The following is a 22,982-nucleotide window of genomic DNA, read 5'->3' as shown; positions in this document are numbered from 1 at the left end:
GAGGCTGTCTTTGAACTCCAGATCCTCCTGTCTCGGCTTCCTAATGTCTGCAAACCAAACTCATGTTTCACAAGAGCACTAAGTGCCTTTAACTATTGAGCCATCTCTTTCGCACAGCTGATGGTTTGCCGGTTGTTCCCAAACACAGCTGCACACCTCTGTAGCATCAGGTGAGCCCCTGGCACAGTGCTAAAGACACTTTCATTGCAACAGTAGGCTGATGTTATAATTTACAAATACAGGAGACAATGCTCGGCAGCTTGGCAAAGGCCGTCGTCCATTCTGTGGAGTGGGCTGCAGTGAACTTCTGAGTATCTTATTAAAACAGCTTACATCTGTAAAAAGCGTTTTATGTGGGGTAGAAGGTTCTCCTAAATAGGATAACAATTATAGATTTAGAGTTCAGAGGAGAAATACCAGAATTGACCACCCTCACAACTGAGCAAGCTTTAGAGGTGTAATTAGCATGGCTGTGAGGCTGAACACTGTTCTAGACTGCTTACAGCTGTAATTAAACACTCACCGAAAACAACTTATAGGAGGAAAGGATTTGTTTGGCTTATACTTTCAGGTCAAAGTTGATCACTAAAGGAAATCAGGGCTGAAACAGGAACTTGAAGCAGGGACCATGGGGGGATGCTAGACACTGGTTTACTCTCTTGAAGGCTCTCTAGTTTGTGTTTAGCTAGTTTTCTTATAAAGCAAAGGACCACATGCCTAGATGTGTCACTGCCCTAAGTGAGCTGAGCCTTTCTGCATCAATTAGTGATCAAGATAATTACCTACAGGTATGCCCCCAAGCCAATCCGATCTAGGCAACTTTGCAGTGGAGTCTTTCCTTCTAAACGACGCTAAGTCATTTCAAATAGACAAAGTTAACCTAGTGCAGGTGCCATCATATTCCATTTGCTCGCCCATGAAGCTATTCACAGAGGAATAGCCATGCAATTTTAGTAACAAAACCCACCACACTCGAGGTGAATAAATAGGGAAATTAGTGGCCAAGAAAACTTAGGGGTCTGCTGTGTTTAGACCAACTCAGCGACTTATCCTACAGAAAGAAGCTGGCAGGTTCACAGGGGAGAGCAGGGAAAAACTCAAGGAAGCTGCCCTATGGCGTTTTGAAGGTGAACTTTGTTGAACGGACTCCCAAGTAAATAATTTACTGTGTGCCAGCCGGTGCATGCCAGGGCAGTTGGCATTTGCCTTCTGTGTCCACGTCAGAAGGTGGAGAATGCATGTTCATGCCAACTTCTTTGAGTTCTTGGGCTGTATCTGTAGTACCTTAAGAGGGGTCTGACTGATACTTTGCTTCCACAGGGACAAGTTGTAACTTCCCACATTTTCTTCTGTCATGAAGCCTTAGGTCTTAAGGTCGTTTCTATTTCTAGTTTGCTGATTTTCACCATTCTTGCTTCTGAGCTTATACTGGAGCCTTCACACAATCACTTCTGAGGTTAAGACACTCTCAAATGATCAGCTCACTGTGCAGTGAGATGTAAGGACATCAGGCCTGTCTTGGTGTGTGCACATGACTTCTACCAGGGCATTAAACAACCCTAGAGAAAAGTGTGAGGCCCAGTGTCCTGCTAGACATCATGAAGACAGGGGAGGGGAACACAAAGGGATAAGATGGAAGGGGTAGGAAAAGAGAGAGTTGCCAATGAAACACTGAAAATTCTATCAGAAGGATCTAGGATCAACATCATCACCCTCCCGTGATGCTTGCTGGGTTTGAGGCTCACTCATTCCCAGCTTACAGCTGCCGCAAGCATCCCTTCTTACTACACTTGGCTGACTCCTCATCACAACAAAGAACATAGTAAATAGAGCCCACATTTACTGTGGCCTTCAGATTTGTGTTTCATCTAGAGACCATGCTCTAGGAAAGCACAATGCTCTAGGCCATTTGAGATATCTCTTTGGCTTATGTTGGGTCAGAAGTGAGACAAGCTAAAACAACAACAAAAATAGATGGGCAGATCATCCTAGAAGTCATTCTGGGCAAGTTGGCTACTAGGGGATTCTTTTTTAACTTGATGAGCCCCTTTGTTTAATTTGGGAATTAAAAAGTTTCAGCTGTGCGATTTGTGATTTGTGTGTATGTGTGTGATGTGTCATGTGTGTGATAGCTATGTGTCTGTGGTGTGTGTGTGTGTGTGTGTTATAATTATGTGAATGTGTGTTAAATGTGTGGGTGTGTGACCTGTAACGTGTATATGTATGATGTGTATCATGGGTATGTGTAATATATATGTGATGGGTTTGTGTGCATGTGTGTGTGTGTGTGTGTGTGTGTGTGTGTGTGTGTAAGTATGTGCCTGACAGTTCTGTGTGGGTGGGGATGTACATGCCCATGTGAAGGGTTAAGAAGGCTAGAGGAGGGTGCTGAGAATCCTGTATTATTACTTATTCCCTTGGGGCAGGGTTTCTCACTGTACCCAGAGCTCACTGATTTTAAGCCAGGCTGGCTGTCCTAGCGTTATGTCATTCTTTGTTACTCACCTGTGTCCAGCTCACATGCAGATTTCAGCTATGTATGACCTCTGTTAGGTCTTTCTTTAATGAGTGCTCGGGATTTGAACTCAGTTCCTTGCATTCACTTAGCGAGCTCTCTTACCCACTAAGCCATCTCCCCGGCCTCCAAATTGCCAGCATTAGCTATCAGACAGGAATAGCTCTATAACTAACAAGTACGTTAGTTGAAGTATTTGCAAACCCATGAAAGTGATGACATCACCGGCGGAGCTTTAGCAACACTGTTTGCATGGGATGGTCCAAGGTCAATACATTTCTCACTTCTAATGGGGACAGTGCTCAGGGAGGATGTTGTTTCTGCAGACAGTTTCCAATGGAGTTATTAGAAAATACCAGCAGTGAAGAATGCACTGGATAATATTGTTGAGAGTAAGAAACTCCTTACTACATTCCAGGAAGTCCTGGTCACAAGACAGCAGGGGCATTTCGGGAGGCTGAGAAGCACATCCAGACAGCTGCTTTGCTGACCTGCTGACGCTTTCTTGCCTCGGCAATACCTGGCATTTGTGGAATGCTTGACTGAACACTGAGTGTGCTTAACTGCAGTGTTTCCGTAGATAAGGGGGGGGTGACAAATTTTTACCCGCCACATTTTATGACAGGAAATGAAGAGCCTTGGAATTTGAGTGACTTGCCCAAAGCCATCAGAACAATGTTCTTCTTCTGGTACCTCAAGAAGGACTCTTCCCAAGGATGGATGCTGCCTGTGTTGTATGCCACGGGGCCTAGGATGCTTCTACCACATGACTGCCTCTGTAGGTCTGGGGATGTAGCACATTCAGGTCACAGATTGCCTGTGTTCTGTCTCAGGCCTGAATAGGCCAAAGTGAGTGGAAAATAGGCTGTGGGGGTACCATCACAAGCTGGTCTTCACTAACTCTTACAGAACTTCAGCCTGGAACACGTGTGCAGTCTTTCTGTGCGTGGGCACCTTCATGAGCTCTTTCTTTCATGAGATTTCAGACATTACACGGCCCTAGTACTAAAGGCTTGGATGAACCGTGCAATCTCTCTTCTTGGAGTGGCCAGATGAAGAGGATCTTGCCCACACGAATATAGGCTACCAGCAAGGGTTGAAGCTGGAGCACGGACTTTGGGGAGGAGGCACAAGTGCTGCCCAGAAATGTTGCCTATTATTACCACTGCTGGTCCTTATGTTCTTACCCTAGAGATTAACAACAGTTTTAAGTCAGTGAAATCTTCCTACTTTTGGCTCCTGCACTAAACAGGCTGCTCTCGCACAGAGTTCTACGCTCACTGCTCTTGATTCATGTCTTCTAAGTTCGACTCAAATTGTCCTTTTCTATATTTATCCTCTCAAGGAACACACCAATTACTGTCTGGGTGCTTATCCTGGCCTGTCTCTTAGGCACACACGCCAGGAGGATGAGGGGGAAACATTTTTAAAACTCGATCTTTGTTCCCAGGATGTAGCACTGTGCCTAACACCCAGGAAAGGTATGAGGATGTATTTGAGTTGCTGAATTAATAAACGGCTTGTTCACCTGACAAACGTGGTTCTCTTAAATGCCAAAGGGTGTGGGGAACTCGTTGTTCCTTGCTGATATTTTGGTTTTTGTGTTTAATTGAATAGTGGTCCAGTTCTACCACAGCTCACTGAAGGCCAGAAATACCAGCTGTGGAGCTAAGAGCTGGAATCACCAAGACAGATAAAGCATGACATCTGTCTTCAAGGAGGTGTGTGCAACATCGGTGTGCAAGAGGTCGAACCATTTCTACATTGCAGAGAGAAATCACATTTCAGAAAATAAAAGTATTTGGTTCCTGATTTCAATTAAAAGGAGGAAATGGTGTCAGGAATAACAAAGCATTTTAAACTACAATTTAATCTCAAACATTATGCAGCTATTTAAGTAATAAACAGGGTAGTATCTGATGCTTCCTTTCAGTTATTTAGAAAGATTCCTCAGACATCCCCATTACACACTCACTTTTTCTATTAACTGAGAATGCTCTTGGACCAGACTTTTATCTGTGAATTGAAAATGATATTACTTTTCACTCTGGCTAGCAGAAATGCATGACATTGTGTTGGGTATTTGACAAGAAAGTATCTACTTTATTAAATGATTGTTATTATTAAAAGATGACTTTATTAAAGGTTTATCTTCATTTTCATTTTCGAATTCTCCCCACTGTGTGTGTGTGTGTGTGTGTGTGTGCGTGCACACACACACACACACGCATGAATGTAGAGGACAGAGGTGAACCATTTACCTTGTTTTCCTACATATGTTTTTTTTTTTTTTTTCCATTGATCTGTAGTTTACCCACTAGGCTAGGATGGTTGACATGTTAGCTCCAGGAATCTATGTTTCTCTGCCTTCCTCATGCTGGGATTGTTAAATCTCGTGCCCATACCTGGCTTTCTTAGGTAGTTCTCTCATGGCTGGAGTTTCCGTTCTTATGCTTGCATTGTGAGTACTTTGAAGATTTAGCTATTTCTTTAGCTCTTACTTCTAAATAACTAGAAATACACAGTATGCCCAGTGGGATATCTTTCTTCAGTAATACATGACTTTGGTCTACAATGAAGTCTGTAGAAATTTGAAAATTGCTTTCATAATAACAACATAAAAATATGCCAGTTTACTCTTGGATTAAAAAGTAGGCAAAGAAAAGATCAATAAAGGAAGAGACCAAACGATTAGCAATGTTATCTTCAGAAAGTATGATTCCAGTGGGTTTTGTTTTCACTTTTAAGCACATCCACTTATTTTGAAATCCAATATGCAAACTCTTTGACTTTCACAATATTATACATAAACACACAGCATAACATTATCCCCTGGTCAGATAAAGATAATAAACATCTTGCCTTGTTACTTTGAAAACTTTGTCATTTGATCCAAAGGTTGAGGACTACAGACTTTTCAACTTCCTACTTATGGAACCTTTTCCTTGGGAAGGTCACACAACAAAAATATCATGATGGGGAAAAAAATTCCAGTGACCCGACTGTTTTGTCTGTATTACCAAAATTTCCCCAGTGTTTCTAAACACACTTGAACCTACTCTTAAACAGTGGAATAGGTTGTCTGAGAGTCCAATCTGGAGAGACTAGAGACTAGCTAATTAAGAAATGTAGATCTTCAATGGACAGAAGCTGGTGACCCCTGTGGTTGAATTAGGGAAAGGCTGGAAGAAGCTGAGGAGGAGGGCGACCCTATAGGAAGATCAGCAGTCTCAATTAACCTGGACCCCCAAGATTGCTCAGACATTGAGTCACTAACCAGGCAGCATACACGAGCACATATACAGCAGAGGACGGCTGAGTCTTGACTCAGTAAGAGATGATGCACCAAATGCTTAAGGGACTTGAGGCCCCAGGGAGTTGGGAGGTCTAGAGGGGTGAAGGTGGGGGGCGGAGACATACTCTTGGAGATGTGCGGAGGAGGTATGGAATGTGGAACAGTCAGAGAGTGGACTGGGAGGGGGATAAAGACTGAACTGTAAAAAAAGATTTAATAATAATAATAATAATAATAAAGAAATATAAATCTTGATGAATAGAACTAGAAACTTTCCCACTTATTCCCTGTCTTAGTGAGGATTACTATTTCTATGATGAGGCCCCATGACCAAAACAAATTAGGGAAGAATGGGTTTGTTTGGCCTATACTTCCACATCCGTTATACTCCATCACTGAAAGAGGTCAGGACAGGAACTCAAACAGGGAAGGAACCTGGAGGCAGGAACTGAGGCAGAGGCCATTGAGAGGTTCTTCTTACTTGCTTGCTCCTTATGACTTGCTCAGTCTGCTTTCTGGTGAACCCAGGATCATCAGTCATCAGAGTGGCCCCACCCTCAGTGGGCTAGGCTTTCCCTCATTACCACTAATTAGGAAAATACCCTACAGGCTTGTCTACAGCCAGGTCTTGAAAAGGTATAGTCTTTATCAATGATTCCTCCTCTCCAGTAGCTCTTGTATGTGTCAAATTGACGTAAAACTAGCCCAGCACACTCCCCAGACTGCTACAACAATGATGAAGCATTTCTATGGCCACAGTTACTTATTCATTTGTTTTTTCTAGTTCTGGGATTGCACCAAGGGCTTTAAGCATAATAAGAGCTCTACAATTGAACTATATTCCCCAATCTTACATTTTAGATAGCTCTGAAGACTATACATTTTAAAACTACTTCCACATTGCAATGAAAAAATACTGAAAATAATTTTTAAACCACACCCCATACATGTGCATGTGTGTATTACATACAATACCTATTATGACATATGGAGATACTATTTATTTTTACTTTATAAGTATCAATGTTTTGCCCATATGTCAATCTCCATACCACATGTGTGCCTAGTCTCCACAGAAACCAGAAGAGGGGGGTCTGGTCTCTTAGAACTAGAGTTACAGATGTTTGGGAGCTGTCATGAGAGTGCTGGAAATTAAATTCAGGTCCTCTGGGAGAGCATTCAGTGTTTTTAACTGTTGGGCCATTTTCTCAGTTCCAGTGAAAATACTTCTCTTAGTCTGATATTAAATGTATACAGCTGAACTTTTAAACTTTCTCTGTGTATAATGCTTACCAAGTTGGCTTCAGGGGATACAGTACCAGAACTAGATTAGGCAATAGTTACCCTGATCTAGAGGACTTCTTTATTCCTCTGCTTCTGTGATGGCTTTTACCCCCCCCCCCCAACCTCTCTAATGGATTTTCACACTCTCTGCGTTGATGCCATATTCACCAAATTCAGATCCTTCCCAATGAGGCTGAAGAGACATAGGCAGTGAGCTGTATGTCAACTGAACAAAGGAAGGGGGCGCTGTGTGTGTGGCTCACTCACAAGCTACTCTGCTAGTCACAGGAAGTTCTTTGTCTGCCACATAAACGCTCTTCATTGTCTGTATTTTTAAAAAGCCAAATCATTAAGTGTAAACATTAATGTCATCCATAGTCAGTCATGCACAACTCTGGGGACTTATCCCACCAAGTTAGGGTTTGAATATGGTTTGTTATTCAGAACTCATGGGAGAATTTAATTCCCAGTCTTATAGTATGAATGATAGAAATTTGATTTATAACTTTGACAATGGCTTTTTGTATAAAATATTCACACTGTTCTTCCCATGGTTATGATCATCTGGACTGACCCCTACCTACCTAATGCACTGGAAAATGTACACAGAAGCTACTCCCCAGACAGTGCTATACATAGAAATGTGCCTTGTCTCAGCTAATGTGTCCTACTCCTGAGTTTTGAGGACATAGTCTGAAGAACACTGTAAAACATCCCATCAATGTTTTTATAGTAATTATGTATTTAGATAATATACACACAGTGATATATGTTAAAGGTATCTTGCAAGTTGCCTTGGATACTTGAATAAAACTTAGAAAATGCAGCATGGTTTTCCATGGCTCACAGGTAATGGCTCACATCACATCCCTTTTGTATGACAGACACACAGATGTTTATGCCTCTGAAGTTCTCATCCCATGTGAAGTGGAAACTTTCCGAGCTCACGTAACCAGTTCAGTCTTGGCCAGAACAAACACCCGAAGCCACAACCTTAATTAGCAGATGCAAAGGGGAAACGCTGGGAAGAAGGAAAGATTGCCATAGAAGCTTCAAGAAGACAACAACCAGCAACCACACGAGATAACTACAGAACTCAGAGTAAAAGCCTGCCTTAGCAAATCTATACATAACTTCATCACAGGAAAGTCAGGCTTGTCGGATGCTGTGCGCTGAGGTCAGAAAACTGTTTTCCGAAACAGAGACTCTTGTTACAGATGCTCCCAGTGCTAATGATGAGCAACACTGAGAATTTTTGTTCTAGAAACCGTTTAAAGCTAAGGTTATACACTATGATTGCTTCAGGACGTTCACTGCCTTCTAGGCACCATTGATAGCTTTCATCTCTGTCAAGTGTCAGGGTCAAAGGTCAGGGCACACTCTATTCACAAACCTTCAGATAAGGTACAAGGTATTATGGACAATCTTTATATCTCCCCTCCCAAATCTATGCATTAGAGCCATGACCCTTAATGTGGTGGGAATAGTACCCTGGCAAGATGAAAACAGACAGCTATGTTGCTCTGTCTATACGAGGACACAAGAAGTTGGCAGTCTGCGAGCCAAGAGTGGGGCTTTCACCATCCTTCAGCCATTTTGAACCCAGATCTGGGACTTCTGATCTCCAAGAACTATGAGAAATAACTATCTGAAGTATTTTGTCAAAGTATCCCATGGTGACTAGGGCATACAGGGACAGATGAATTCTATAAAACCTGAAAACTTTTTCCTCTAGCCCATACCTTACTCATGAAAGACTTTCCATTATTAATAGGTGTGTATAGATTTGTATAGGACAAAGACATGGTCACCACAAGTGCCTCTTAGTTGAGCTCCACGTGTGCCCAGGGTATCTATTTATTCACTGAATGTGGCATCGGGAACTCACCTGCATTCTTCTCAAAGTCTCACCACAGCCTTTAGGCCATTGAGACTTCTAGAGACAGAGGCAATCTGAGTGCTTAAGTAGAAATTCAGGGCCACTGTCAAAGGGCCGCTCAGGAAGATGGCTGCTGTGTTAAAATGGTACCATCCCGGTTTCCTCCTAAACTGAATATGGAGCTGAGGTAAGTGAGGTAATCAAAGGCATGCTGTGATTAAAAGTTTAGGCGGAAGCCAGATATAAACCTTGTGGAACAAAAATACTCTACACACTGTGTGTTTTCACAAGTCTTTTACCCCATGATGGATGGCTGCTCATTTGGCTGAATGCCACAGTGCAAGTATGGTCAACTCCAAAGGGATGCAGGAATGCAGGGCGGTCTCCAGCTAGACAGTCCTGCAGTTGGAAGAGTCTGCTGATTCAAGCTTTTGGGACCTCAGTCGACTGCAATACCGAGCAAAGCTAATCTCACACAAAACATCAGAAAGTCCATATTGTACCCTGGTAAACACAGTCAGAACCATAGGAAAGGAAGCATAAAGATCCAATTCTTTCAACTTACTGCTTTTCCTAGGAACACAATCAGAACCAACCAACTGTTTATCCTCAGGAAAGTCCTCACGGAGAAAGACCCTTGGCTTGACAGGCGAGAGTGGGCGGCTGTGCTGTGTGGACCTTGACCTCTGTCTCGCCAAACCAAAAAAAAAAAAAAATGCTATATTTGGAAAAAAGCAACAGGAGGAGCTGGAGGAAGGTGAAAACCCTGGGAACATGAAAAGAAACTTGTTTGTTTCCTTCTTAGTTGATTTGAACTGATTTCATAAAGTACCTTGGCCTTGGTAATTTGTAAATAATAAGAATTTATTACTCACAGTCTGGAGACTGAGAAGTTCAACATGAAGATGGTAATGGAGTTGGTGTCTGGGGACATTGCTCTCTCCTTTGACAAAGGCATCTCCATCCTGTCTTATACAGCGTAAAGCAGGCCCCCTCCTCTTTAAAAGAGTAATAATCATATTCATAAGCTTCTTCCCTCATAAGTAAGTCTCCACTCAAAGGCCTCATGTCCCACACTATCACCCGAGGAAAGGTTTCCTCATGTCCCACACTATCACCCCGAGGAAAGGTTTCCGTGTACTGTTTTGAGGGAGACAGAAGCATCTGACTTGGGAGAGATGCCTGGGAAGCTCCAGAACTGCTTTGTTCTGTAGCTCTAACCAGCTGAGACAGGCTGAGTGATGAGAAGAGACACTTCCCCACTTTGCTCTCCCTCAGTCTCCACACACATGTGAAGGAACCCCTCCACCTATAAACACACACATACACACACACACACACACACACACACACACACACACACACGAAAGAGAGAAGACAAAATATATAAAAATTAGAAAGAAATGAAATTATAGTACAAGGATAAAAGAAGGTTTTTAGACCCACATTAAAGTTTCAAGGTCAGTAGCATTTGTATGAAACAGGCACATATTTATTACCCATATGTTACATGCAATGCATATCAGCATCCAACAGAAATTTTTGGTAGAACTTTGCTAAGTGGATGCCAGCCCTCAGTCAAAGGGACATAGAAAAAATGGCAGTGACATTTTTTAAAGACAATAATAGCAGCAGACATGACTACTTTGTTCTTGACTCGCTCTAGAAGATGTAGTTTGAAAACCAACAAAGTGGCCAAAATCAGTGTGCCATTGCCATAGAGAATTAAACAAAACAGAATGAAACAAGGGATCAGTGGGACTGGACAGAGAGCTTACATAATTTACATGTTTACAGATGTAACTGGGAAGCAGAAAAAATGCACCATTGAAAGACTATGGAATAATTTGTTATCTATATGAGTGAAAATTAATTCATATATTGTAAATTGAAGACAGTTACAAGATAAGGCCTTTTCTTTTTTTCCAAATGGAGGAATATAAAGTGATGTTTTCATAATTCTGAGAAAGGATTTCTTTGACAAGGAGAAGAAGACAAAATGTTAAAGAAACATGGGTAAATTTGAAGTTATGTTAGATGGACTGGTGTACATTAAGACATCAATAACAATATGAAAAGGTAAACCAAAGATAAGAATCACCTTTTTGTAACACATTTAAATAGCATAGGTTTATATCCAAATAAAAATATCACTTCAGTTTTTTTGTTTTTTGTTTTGTTTGTTTGTTTGTTTTTAGTAAGAGAAAGGCAGTTTGCAGTAGACTCAGTAGCAGAAAGTGGTCCATGCAGTTCACAGTAGGAGAAGTATCAGGAGGCAACCAAGGATGAAGGCTCATTAGTTAAAACAAGGTCTCTCTTGGTTGTTAACACCCAAGCACATCAAGGTTTTCCACTAATGAAGGGAAAGGTAAACATGATGTAACTTCACTGCAGAGCAATGTAACCATACTGAACAATTATGTATATACAATAATGTAAACAACTTTTCTTTCCGTACCCAGGAATTCCAGTTCCAGTTGTCACAATGTTACCTACAGAGAGGCACACATGACAACTTTGTAAAATAAAAGTGGGAAGCCTGCTTTACATTGTAAGGAAGGGCCTGACAAAATAACCTACTTTATATTACAGAATGCCAAGAAATGGGTTCTTCTACCAAAGGGGGGGGGGAGTCACTGTGGATAAAATCCAATGACACACTAGTCATTGATTTAAAAAAGGAAGTGTGTAATATGAAACTATTATATTTGAAAAACCATGAAACAATATTTATTTCAAAGGAGACTATAAATGAACATACAAACACACACACACACACACACACACACACACACACACACACACACACCACTCACTAATGTGGACAATAAACAAAATCTTTCATGAGAATGGCATTACACAGACCTCCTGGGCTGGAACAGAGTTAGGAATTTTAAAGTATTATGATATTCTGTATTTTCCCCCCAACACAGGGAGTCTGAGAGACAACAGGGCAAGTTTTATTAATATTTGCTTAATCTGGGATATGGATAAATTTGTGCTATTACATTACATTAATTTTTTTTGTTTGTTTGCTTGAAAAGTTAACTAGTCCAACTAAAGTTTTTGATTTTGAAAATAAATTCAGATGAGAAAGCGCCTTTGGGTGCTAGGTGCGTCTTAACAGTTCTTCCATGAACTTAAGAGAATACTGACTTTGCCAGTAACTTTTGCCTTATCCAGGGCGCAGAGACAGGCACGCTCCACCTCTGATCCTCACCTATTGCTTGGAGGAGTAACAGAAAGCTTGCTAGTTTGATATGGGAGAACTGGGCAGAAGACTGTAGATACAGGGAACAGCTAGGTGGCCCTTGGCTCATCAGCCAAACAGCAAAGTCCTTCTCCCTGGGTGCTTGGGGACAAACTGTGTGAGCAGGCAGTTTCCACCTTGGCTGAGCAGGGCATGCAGGGTCAGCACTGCTACTGCTTCCTGTTTGGGGAAATGCTAAAGTACAACAGGAGACACTCAGCTAACATAGCACAGAGATTAGACACTTGATAGCCCAAACCCTGGACATGTCTTTCACAGGTTGTTTGACTCACGAGTGATTTGTTTGTTTGTTTCCTGCTGGTTATTTTGCTTTGAGTTCAATTGAACTTAGTTGCTTGCTAATATTAATTCAAGGCATTTATGACCAAGAACTAGATTTCTAGCGTCTCTCCTAGAAGGATGCAGGTACATTTGAGCCTGAATTCCAGACTATCAACAGCTGGATGGATCTGAAGAATGTCCCCTCCCCTACTATGTCACTCGTTACCTGCTGCCTACTGGAGGGGTGTCAGGTCTCCCAGGTCACAGATAAAAAGATTGAGATTCAGAGTACTGCCTGCCTTCTCAAGGTCACAGCTCGTTTCTAGGTTCAGCCATGTTGGCACATGTCACCCAGATACCATTTAACCTGAGACATCGTTTCTCTATAATATGGCTCATTTTGCAGTCTTTTGGGATACCGATTCTGTTTCCTCCAGGAAGTGCAGTGGAAATGATCACTCTGAATGCTTTTAACAAAGGCTCACTTCAAGCTTCAATAGAAACAGAACAGATGGATTCACTGCGGTCGCCATTAACTTAAAATGTAATGTTTTGATCTCTCCAAACTCAAAACAGAAACAATTTTCCATGTAAGAGGCAAGAGAACATCACAACGTGACTGCATGTGGTGGAACTGAAGGTTCTGTGGTCACAGGCTACCACATTTTAAAAAATGAGATTTTTGTTTATTTTTATTTTATGTGTGAGTCTTCTCTCTGCATGTAGGCACGTGACCACGTATGTGCTTGAGCTCCTGGAAGCCAGGAGAAGACACTTGATCCTCTGGGTCTTGAGTTACAGATGATTGTAAATCAACATATGGGTTCTGGGATTCAAACCCAGGTGCTGTGTAAGACCCACAACTTCTCTTGATCACTGAGCCACCTCTTTAGCTCCAGTTCACCATTTGATTCTCCCAAGAGTCCCAGGTCCCTTTGCAGTCTCATTGGTTTTCTTCTGGGTCTAGAAAGATGATGATGGTGATGATGATGATTACTGTTCTGGAATGTTCTTAGGCTTTTGCATAACATGACTTACTGGTTTCTGCTAAAGCTGTTAGAGAATCCACACTATCCTGGCCAGCAGTATTTAGTCACCTAGGTCAGGCAGCCCTATTAATATATATAGTGGTGTGTGTATGGGTGCGTGTGTGTGCGAGTACAGGCAGTGAGAGAACACAACTTTCAGGAGCTGACTCTTATTCTATTTCAGAATTTAGTTCATGTTGTCAGTTTCTGTACACTGAACCATCTCACTAACCCTGAAAAATATGGGCTTGTTAAAGCCACTTTGTAGAAGCTACAGAACCTTTTACAGTATAAAGCTGTAGATACTGAGACACCCATGCATGAATAAAAGGTGGGAGACCCTATCAACTAACTTCAGTCCATCGCTGAAATCTGTGCAGCAAAGGGAAGATGAAGAGACAGATCTTAACCGCAGCTGCAGACAGGTCTGTAAGTTGCCAAAGAACACATTTAATCTGAAAATAGTTCTGCTAAAACGCAACTCTATATTGCTCTGGGTGCATAGTTGTGGATCTAAGTGCACAGAAATTAGAAAGGGACACCCACAAAAGGCCAGATCTGGGTTACTTGTGGGAAATTGGAAATCTAGAGGGATAGGGTCCACAGGAGTTCTAGCTTAGGTATGATGCCTGTAATGCCTTCCTTAAAAGTTATGTGGAATGGAAACAGAGTATATGCTGCAGTAGGTCCTTAAAGTGTTCTCCGGTGACACATAAGAGACCACTGATCTCCAGTCAGAGTCTCAGCCATGTAAGACTGAGACACCTGCTGATTGTTGGAAGTGAAGTTTACCATACCCACATCAACAAACAACCTCAGGCATTGGAAAAGTTAAATTTCAGATTCACAAACTGAAACCTAGCCAGCCCCTTTTAGGCTCCTCGAAGTTTCAAGGAGATTTTTATCTTTAGTGGAACAACAAAAACCAAAAAAAAAAAACAAAAAAAAAAAAACAAAAACAAAAAAAAAAAAAACAAAAAAACCCCAATAAAACAAAAACCCAAGTGTTATGGAGTAGTTTCAAATCAGCACAGGGTGACCCAAATTCCAAATAAAAACCAAATCAATGTGACATTGCTTAATTCTTCCTAATATAAGTTCTATGTCTTGATTTTTTTTTTTTTTTTTTTACTGTGATGTCTTTGTGTGTCCAGAGTCTAAAGGAGCACCGAGCCTCAGAGAAGTCAGAGTCAAGGTGAGGTCTGGAAGGAGCAGGGCTGAGGCTCCAAAGCGGCTTCTCCTCCCAGGTTCATGCACTTCTAGCCAACCAAGCCACCTGTTTATTTACCATCCTGACAATACACTTCCAGTACCATGGCCATTGTTTTCATTATGTCTGTCTGTCTGTCTGTCTGTCTCTCTTCTATCTATCTATCTATCTATCTATCTATCTATCTATCTATCTGTCATCTATCTATCTATCATCTATCTATCTATCTATCCATTTATTCATCCATCCATCCATCCACCCACCCATTCATCATCTACTACCAAACTCATCTATCTGTCCATCCATCTATTATCTATTTACTTCTTACCTCTGCCTTTCTACTTATCATCCTAATTATTATCTTACATCACTTACGTTTATTATCATCAGTTCTCTTACATCCATCCCTATCGCCATCCATCTGTCTATAACCTATTTATTGGTATCCATTTACTGATCTTTGTTCCTGCATCCTGGACTCCTGGGGTCCTGGACCACTGGCTGGCTCTCCACTTCATCCAGTGCAGCACATTCCACCTGTTCCTTAGAGCTGCCATCCCAGGACTCAGGAGGAGCCGGCAGCTGCTGCACAACCCTCAAAGACAGAGCCCAGGTGAGTGTGACTGGCTTGTCCCCCACACGGAGACAGGCATAGCTCTGCTGCGAGGTGGGGGTCTGCACAACCTTTCAGTCACTCACCTTGCTAACCACAGGCGGGGCAGACAGGACCAGCAACAGGAGAGGCAGCAGGAGCGCCAAGAACCTTGGAGCAGTCTCTGAGTGCATGATGGGCGACAGTCCCGAGTCCCGGTGTTTTCAGTGACCTACTGGATCTACGGAGTCTCAGGCCTCCATGTCTCCCGGAGGGAAACAGATTGGAAGAGGCCACGCAGCGAAGCTCGCCTTGCTGACCCACTGGGGCGAGTTTTGTAAGGCCTCGACCCAAGGCAGTCTGTCCTCACCCCAGCTTTTGATTGTGACTCTAAGGGAGGGAAGAAGTGGCTGAGGTCCAGCTCTCGTCCCCTCTGCCTCCCAGCTCTCCAGGCACTGTCCCTTCAACCCGGCATCGTGCCCAGGAAGTGAGAAAAGGGTTGGGCGCTCTTGGAGCAGACAGGTGGGAGCAGCTCCAGGGACCAGGGCGAGAAAGAGGCGATGTCCCTAAGATCCTGGGACTCCGGTGCCTAGCGGGTGCAGGTCAGCGTGAGGAATTTAGGGGTGTGCGGTAGGGAGGTGGCTGCACAGGGTGGGGGAGTGGCCAGCAGCCCTGCCCAGATTAAGCAGGAGGAGCGCGGGAGTCTGCGACTCGGGAGGCCTGGTTTGCTAGCAGCTCTGGGGGCTGCCCATCTGCTGCCGCCCTTCGTCTGGCAACCAGCACACAGACCTGAGACTGGACAGACTGTGGAGAGGAACACGGTCACGGGTGGATTCCCTCCAGCCGCAACCTCGAGGCGCGTGTCAGGTCTGCCTGCTACCCTGCAGTTCCTTCTCTGCCAGGTTGTTCCCCAGGTAAGCCGCCCTCAGGCTGGCACTGCTCCAGCGCCTGGGCCCCTGCCTGAGAGCAGAAGCCTTGTGGCATCTAAGGGGTCGTGGCTGGGGAAATTGTGGCCTTGAGGTCAGCAGAGGAGAGCTTGCCTGGCTCTCGGGCTTCTTGGCCGGGGCTTGAACTGGGCACTGTGTGTTTTGATTAATTTGGAGGCTCGAGTTACTGTCCTGGCAGTCTAGGCATTCCAAAATGCCAAGAGCAAGAGGCAGCTGAGGGGAAAGAGAAAGCTCATCCTATTCTCCGAGTTGAACTGCTTTTCAGGCTAAACCTTATCTGCGGAAACGGAGGAGAAAATGAGAGCCAACTCTGGTCCAGGGTGTCCCTGCCTGGGAGGGCCTTAGATGCAAATGTGACTTCTGGCTCGGTAGGGTGCATTGTTACGGGGATCTTACCACTAACTCCTGTGGCAGACCACACTGAATGGGTGAGTCATTTAAAATGCATAGGCTACAGTAAAACCACAGTTTAACTTCCTTACCATCACCACAGATGTAGTGACAGGTGGGAGAAACTACAATGGAATGGTTTTGCTAACTCTACAGGGCTCCCATTAAACAACCGTAACATCATAACAGTGGTAACTGAGAACAAGAGCTTATGATAACCATCCAAATGTCATCAACGGTATGTATCAGTGGGTGCAAACTCAGCTATCAGCACTTCGGTAGCCTGTTAGCTGACGCTCCCCACTGAAGGAAAGGCCCAGCTCCCGTGAAGTAGCAGTGAGCGTTTACATGTCTCCCTTTTCTAAGCCAAGTTTACTGGCCATCCGAATTCCCTGTCCTCTCTCCCCAACCCCTCAGACTGTAGCGTGAAAGGAGAATCTTTCATGACATACAACCGTGGCTGTACATTAGAATGTCCCACAGAACATCTAAAAGTTCCAGTACCCAGTGAATTCCAAACCACTTGTATCAGACTATCTAGAGGACAAACTTACTGGTGCATGGTAGAGCCTCTTGCAAATTCTTTGTTCAAACGTGCTTTGTGTTTACTATTTTATTTTATTTTATTATTTTATTTCTTCTCTCTTATACATTACATCTCTGCCACAGTCATTTTGGTTAACTGTACGGAATTAGGGTCTCGTTAGTAAAATAACGAGAAGGCATTCATTAAAATCTTTATTAAGATTTAGGGACATTGTGGAGTTTGTGCCCAGGTCATAAATGTAACCTGCCACATATTAGCTTCAGGAAATTTTTGGGAAATGTTCTGTCATCCTTTTGGTGGGGGAGAGGGAGAGGATGTCAGATACTCTGCTGATGCCCAAGAGATATGAGAGACATGTGATTTTTTTTTTTTTTATAAATTGATACTGCTTCTTGAAAAAAAAATCAAGATCTCAGTCCTGATAGCAAATACTTCTCCCCTTGAAAGATTATAGAAAATTTAAATTTTAAGTAGCTTTTCTCAAGGCCCTGTGATTTCTTTACCTCATCCTCTCTATGTATGATGTATTTGTGTGTGCATGTTCAAGTGTGTGCTTATCCTTATGTGGCTGAGCAAGAGTCACAGTTTGCGTGAGATGGTCAAATGAGAACCTCGGACTTCAGTTTCCATCCTTCTTGGGCCTTCTCTCCTGGTGTGTGAGCTTCTGGGGATTCTTTAGCCTATATCTCCTGTCTTGCCTCAGGAGTGCTGGGTTGACAGGGCACACACCTTCATGCACCCTGGGATGGAAACTCAGGTCCTCACCTCCACAGTAGCCATTACTCACTGAGCTGTGTCCTCAGCCCAGAGCCCCAGAGTTCTGATGGAAGAACAGAGATTATCAGAATTGGGGGGTAAGAGCTGGTACCTCCATTATATTTCTGATGCAGCCACAGAAGAAAATGGGATGATACACAGGAGGGAAGAAACAGATGCTCAAGAGCCTGGCATCTGGACTACCCCTGGATTCGGAATCCTTTTGTAGATACTGGTGTGGACTAACTTCCCCAGGATGAATCTCACCCTCTATAGCATCGGACTAATCACGGAACCAGCTTCAGGGAGTTGTAGGACTCTGATAATCTCTCCCAAATCTTTTGTACAAGATGTCCACCTAAGCACCTTCTGACTTGCATTCTGACTGGGGTTGCAGAAGAAAAAAGAGACGGACACAGTAAGAGATGGTGGCACGGTACAGGGATGCTCTTCTGAGTTCCATGCAAATGAACAAGAACCAAGCATAGCCCCATAGTAACTCCAGGTCAGCACACTTTCGAAGCACCAGCAGTGCTGGCTCACCCAGGAGCTGTTAGGAACTGCAATCTCAGCAACCACTCCGCCTCATGGAATCAGAATGTCATGACCCAAGATCGGAGATTTCTAGCAGATTCACTGGCAAGTGAAACGTGAAGGAGTGGCTTGTCCCTTTCTCACCTCTCCCTTCACACACACTTCACTACACTGACACTCAGCTCACCTACGGTTGGAATTAACCAGGGCTCAGCTAGAGCCCACGAATTAAAAAAACAGAATCAAAATCAAAAGAACTAGTGTATCATAGTCTACTTCCTAAAAATGTGAAAAAGCAAAACTGTACTGGCTGGTTTTGTGTGTCAACTTGACACAAGTTATCACAAAGAAAGGATCCTCTTTTGAGGAATGCCTCCATGAAATCCAGCGGTAAGGCATTTTCTCAATTAGTGATCAAGGTGGGGAGGGACCATTGTGGGTGGTGCCATCCCTGGGCTGGTAGACCTGGGTTCTATAAGAGAGCAAGCTGAGCAAGCCAGGGGAAGCAAGCCAGTAAGTAACATCCCTCCATGGCCTCAGCATCAGCTTCTGCTTCCTGACCTGCTTGACTTCCAGTCCTGACTTCCAGTGATGAACAGCAATGTGGAAGTGTAAGCTGAATAAACTCTTCACTCCCCAACTTGCTTCTTGGTCATGATGTTTGTGTAGGAATGCAAACCCCAACTAAGACAAGAAGGAAAGGGAAAAATGGTGCTTTTTACCCAGGATTTTTTTTTTAAACTTGATACTAGATGGAGGTTTTGAATGCAATTGTCAATGCTATTGACAACTCTCTTCTGTTTTTAAAAGATTTATTTCATCTGTGCAAATATTTTACCCACAGTAGTGCATTCATGTGCACATGTGTGTAGGTGTACATGTCTGTATTCTGAGACAAGAGGAAGATGTCATGTATCCTGTGTAGCCTTGTTCCCTTAAGACAGGACCTGTCACTGAACCTGGAGCCAGGCTGGAGGCCTCAGCAATTCTGTTTCTCATCTTTAGAGATCTCTGTTGGGGGTTGCAGGCATATATATGTCCAGTCTGGCTTTTCCATCCATGCTAGGGATTTGAACTCAGGTCCTCATGCTTGTCAGCAATTTTTCTCTTACTAAACAATATCTCTAGCCCAGGTGTTTTAAACCTGTGTATCCATTTCACCATTTTTCAGGGTAGACCTCTTTAGGGAAGAGGCCTTTTGGGGGTTCTGCCCTTTCACCTTTGTGAATGGATGATTAAATGTGAACAGGTTATTAGGTTCACATAGCAATCACCCTGAAGCTTACTTCTCCCAAAGTCCATGAACGTCTTTGGCCTCTACTGCACACACAGCACCTGCTTCTGCTTTTGATAAGATGGGCAGCATTAGGTTGCCCATGGAGCCTTCTCTAAGTTCTCCACCTCCCCTCTCAGTCCCCCACCCCCACCCCAGAACACTAGCTTTTTATCACTTTCAGGTGGCTTTAGAATTTCAGAGTCAATAACCAGTTTACGCTAGTTCTTGCTCCCGACTCCTCTGTTGCTGTTCTATGTTCACAGCTCCTGAACTGGTGTCCTCTTTATCATCCACAGACTATGGATGCCTTCTAGCTGGTTTCTTCTCTTGGAAATCCTGTGAAATCAACCTCTGGTGCTCTTACCACAGCTGCCATTTAAAATTGCACATGGGGCTGGGGAGATGGCTCCGCTGGTTAAAATGCTTGCTTGCTATGTAAGCAGGGCAGTGGAATTTAGATTGCCCAGAGACTACTTAGAAGCCAATGGGTGTGGCAGTCCACTTGTGCCTCCAGAATGTTGGTAGAATACAGGATCCTTGAAGCAAGCAGGCTAGCTACAACCTCACCAGAATGGTGGGCTCTGCTTTAGCAAGGGATCCTGCTCCCACATGCTGGCAAGACAATTAAAACCGGATGTCAACCTCGGGGCTGCAGACGCACCTACAAGCACACAAACATGAGTACACACGCACACTCACACATGCACTCCATGCATATAAAAGGATTAGAAACTATGAGCTGTAGAAGATAGACAAACAGTAATGTGTGGTAACTTCAATTCCTTTTCTTCTCTATCATGGATAGCGTGACTTAGTGCATACAAGAGCCAGGTAGATACTTCTCGAGTTAATAACAATAGATATTTACCTATCACTTAAAGTGTATGCAGATGATACCAGAAATAAATACGTCATCAGTGCCAACCTACTATTTTCATGACCCATTATGTTTAACCATTTTGATTTACAAATTATTTTTTTCATCCTTGTTATATATAAACTAGATTTAATATTTTGTTTTTATTTATTTGTATTGTAAAAATGTGATATAGGCTTCTCTTTAGCTTTATTGTCTGAGGTCTGTCCTAGGTTCTTTATTTCCAAATTTCATAACAAAAGAGCCGGCTCACTTTAATTATAACCACGGGACTTTTGTCTGATGATATTTTCAGCTGCTAACTCTTTTGGCCCACGCTGTCCACTGGTAACCTTGTGCACACATAGAGCATCCTCTTGACTCTGCTCAGTGATGACAGTTGTGTGTGGTCCTTAACAATGCAATCCTAAGATGCACAGTGAAGTATGGGAAGTCTATGACTGTGAAGCCGTTTTGGTTAGCTGTTGCTGTTGTTTACATTTATTTACTGGGAGGGGATATGCCACAGTGCCTGTCAAGGTCAAGAACAAGTTGCCAAGTGTTCTCTTCTTCCACGCTGTGGGTTCCAGAGACGAAGCTTAGATCTTCAGGTTTAGTGGCTAGTTCTTTTCATTTACCCAGTGAGCCATCTTCATCTCTCTGCAGCTCCGGTTTGAGGTCTGCCCTCGAATCTCTCGTTACATTCGGGAGAGGCGCAGATGTACAATGTGGAGTGTTGTTCCAGGTCCTGTCATTAAGGAAGAGACGTGGTAAGGAGATTCCAGACCCCTAGGGATCAACTCCCACAGGAAGCCAGAATGACTTAGAGGCTGGGCAGGAGACAGGATATAGCCATGGGAAAGGCCATGGTGGAGTTCTTAGAGAAGAAAAGACCTCATAGGAGTCTAGTCACTCTTCTCCAAGATAAAAGCTTTCCTGCCCTCTCCCAGAGGCTGCCCACCTCAGCATTTCTGCCTAATCTTAGAGTTCATTTGGATACTTCTTATGAAATCTTTCTTTTCTCTTAAACACTTAAATATAGGCAACTCCTCTCTCTTGTTGAGAGAGAGAGAGAGAGAGAGAGAGAGAGAGAGAGAGAGAGAGAGAGAGAGAGAGAGAGAGAGCCCTTTTGACCTCTAGAGCATGCAGATTTCTAGGCTTCCAAGTATTAAAGCTTGTACAGAAGGACCCTGGCTTTCTGAGATTCAGAGTGAACCGTGTGTTGTTGTGACCTTAAGCCACTCCATTTAGAATTGATTTTCTGTCTTCCTGAAGTCTTTCTTCCCAGAGATCGACTTCCTGAAACTCATTCAGGAGTGCTCATGGATGATATGAAGTCTGCACAGAGTACATGGCCTAGAACTTATTGTACGTTTAGCCTCAGCCAGTCCTGATAATTGTTATTTGTTTTAGTGGGATAGCTGGGAGTGATGATGGACACATGGAAGAGGGGAAGGGAGGTAGGGGGAGAAGAAGGAAAAAGGGGAAGGAAGTGGTGTGGTGGGTAAGAGGAGACAGTGGTGAGGTGAGAGCAATCTTACCCTGACCCTTAACAAGTCCTCTGTATTTTCACGGTGAGCCATTTCTGTAATATTTCAGCATGGGCTGACTCTGTAATCCTACCCAGACTATCCCACAGTATGTCTTCTTCTTCCATACTCACTGAAGAGTCTCCCCTCTGAATGATTATCCTTCCTTGATGTTTGAAAAGTTCCTAACCCCCACCACATAGACCCAACTCTGTAGGAGACAGAGGCAGGAGGATCACATGATCTCAGGAGTTTGAGATCAACTCAGGTATCATAACAATATCTCGTCTCTAAGTTAATCAACTAACTAACCAACTAACTAGCTGACTGACTAACTAACTAACCAACCAGCTACTCAACTCTCTATTCTCCTCCTGAAAGCAACTATATCCCAGATCTTTCTTTTCATTTAAATCAAATAATCTCTTATTCTAACTCCACATTCTATTTTTTTTTACCCAACATGTTAGGAAATTCTTTTTGTTTTATGGTGGTGGTAGTGCATGTGTATGTGTGTTTTTTGTGAATTTGTTTTGGTGGTAGTAGTTTTTGTGTGTGTGTATGTGTGTGTGTGTGTGTTGTGGGTTTGTTTTGGTGGTGGTAGTTTGTGTGTGTATGTGTTGTGGGTTTGTTTTGTTGGTGGTAGTTTGTGTATATATGTGGGGCAGGTCGGTGTCTGTTACTAATTAGGAAGGAAAGAAAGAAGGAAATAAAGAAGGAAGGGATAAGGAAAGGGAAATAAGAAAGAAGGGAGGGAGGGGACAGTTGCTGAATCAGGCACTGCCCAGGGCACTGACTGATTCAGACTCAGT

The 22,982-nt window shown here is 43.2% G+C and overlaps 2 protein-coding genes across 2 annotated transcripts in view; one reads left to right on the top strand and one right to left on the bottom strand.

The window, feature by feature from the left end:
* Window positions 1–15,529, bottom strand: part of COL4A3 (collagen type IV alpha 3 chain) — a gene marked incomplete at both ends in the record, with an annotated part of 121,880 nt that extends 106,351 nt beyond the window's left edge. The window contains one exon of the mRNA XM_080933022.1: window positions 15,443–15,529. Coding sequence (XP_080789148.1) covers window positions 15,443–15,529 — 87 coding nt within the window. The remainder of the gene's footprint in view (window positions 1–15,442) is intronic.
* A 594-nt stretch (window positions 15,530–16,123) lies between these two features.
* Window positions 16,124–22,982, top strand: part of COL4A4 (collagen type IV alpha 4 chain) — a gene marked incomplete at its 3' end in the record, with an annotated part of 108,603 nt that continues 101,744 nt past the window's right edge. Inside the window, 1 exon segment of the mRNA XM_080932758.1 lies at window positions 16,124–16,249.

Source organism: Micromys minutus (assembly GCF_963924665.1).
Source record: "Micromys minutus genome assembly, chromosome: 19".
NCBI lineage: Eukaryota > Metazoa > Chordata > Mammalia > Rodentia > Muridae > Micromys > Micromys minutus.
This window is presented reverse-complemented; position numbering and strand designations above follow the sequence as displayed.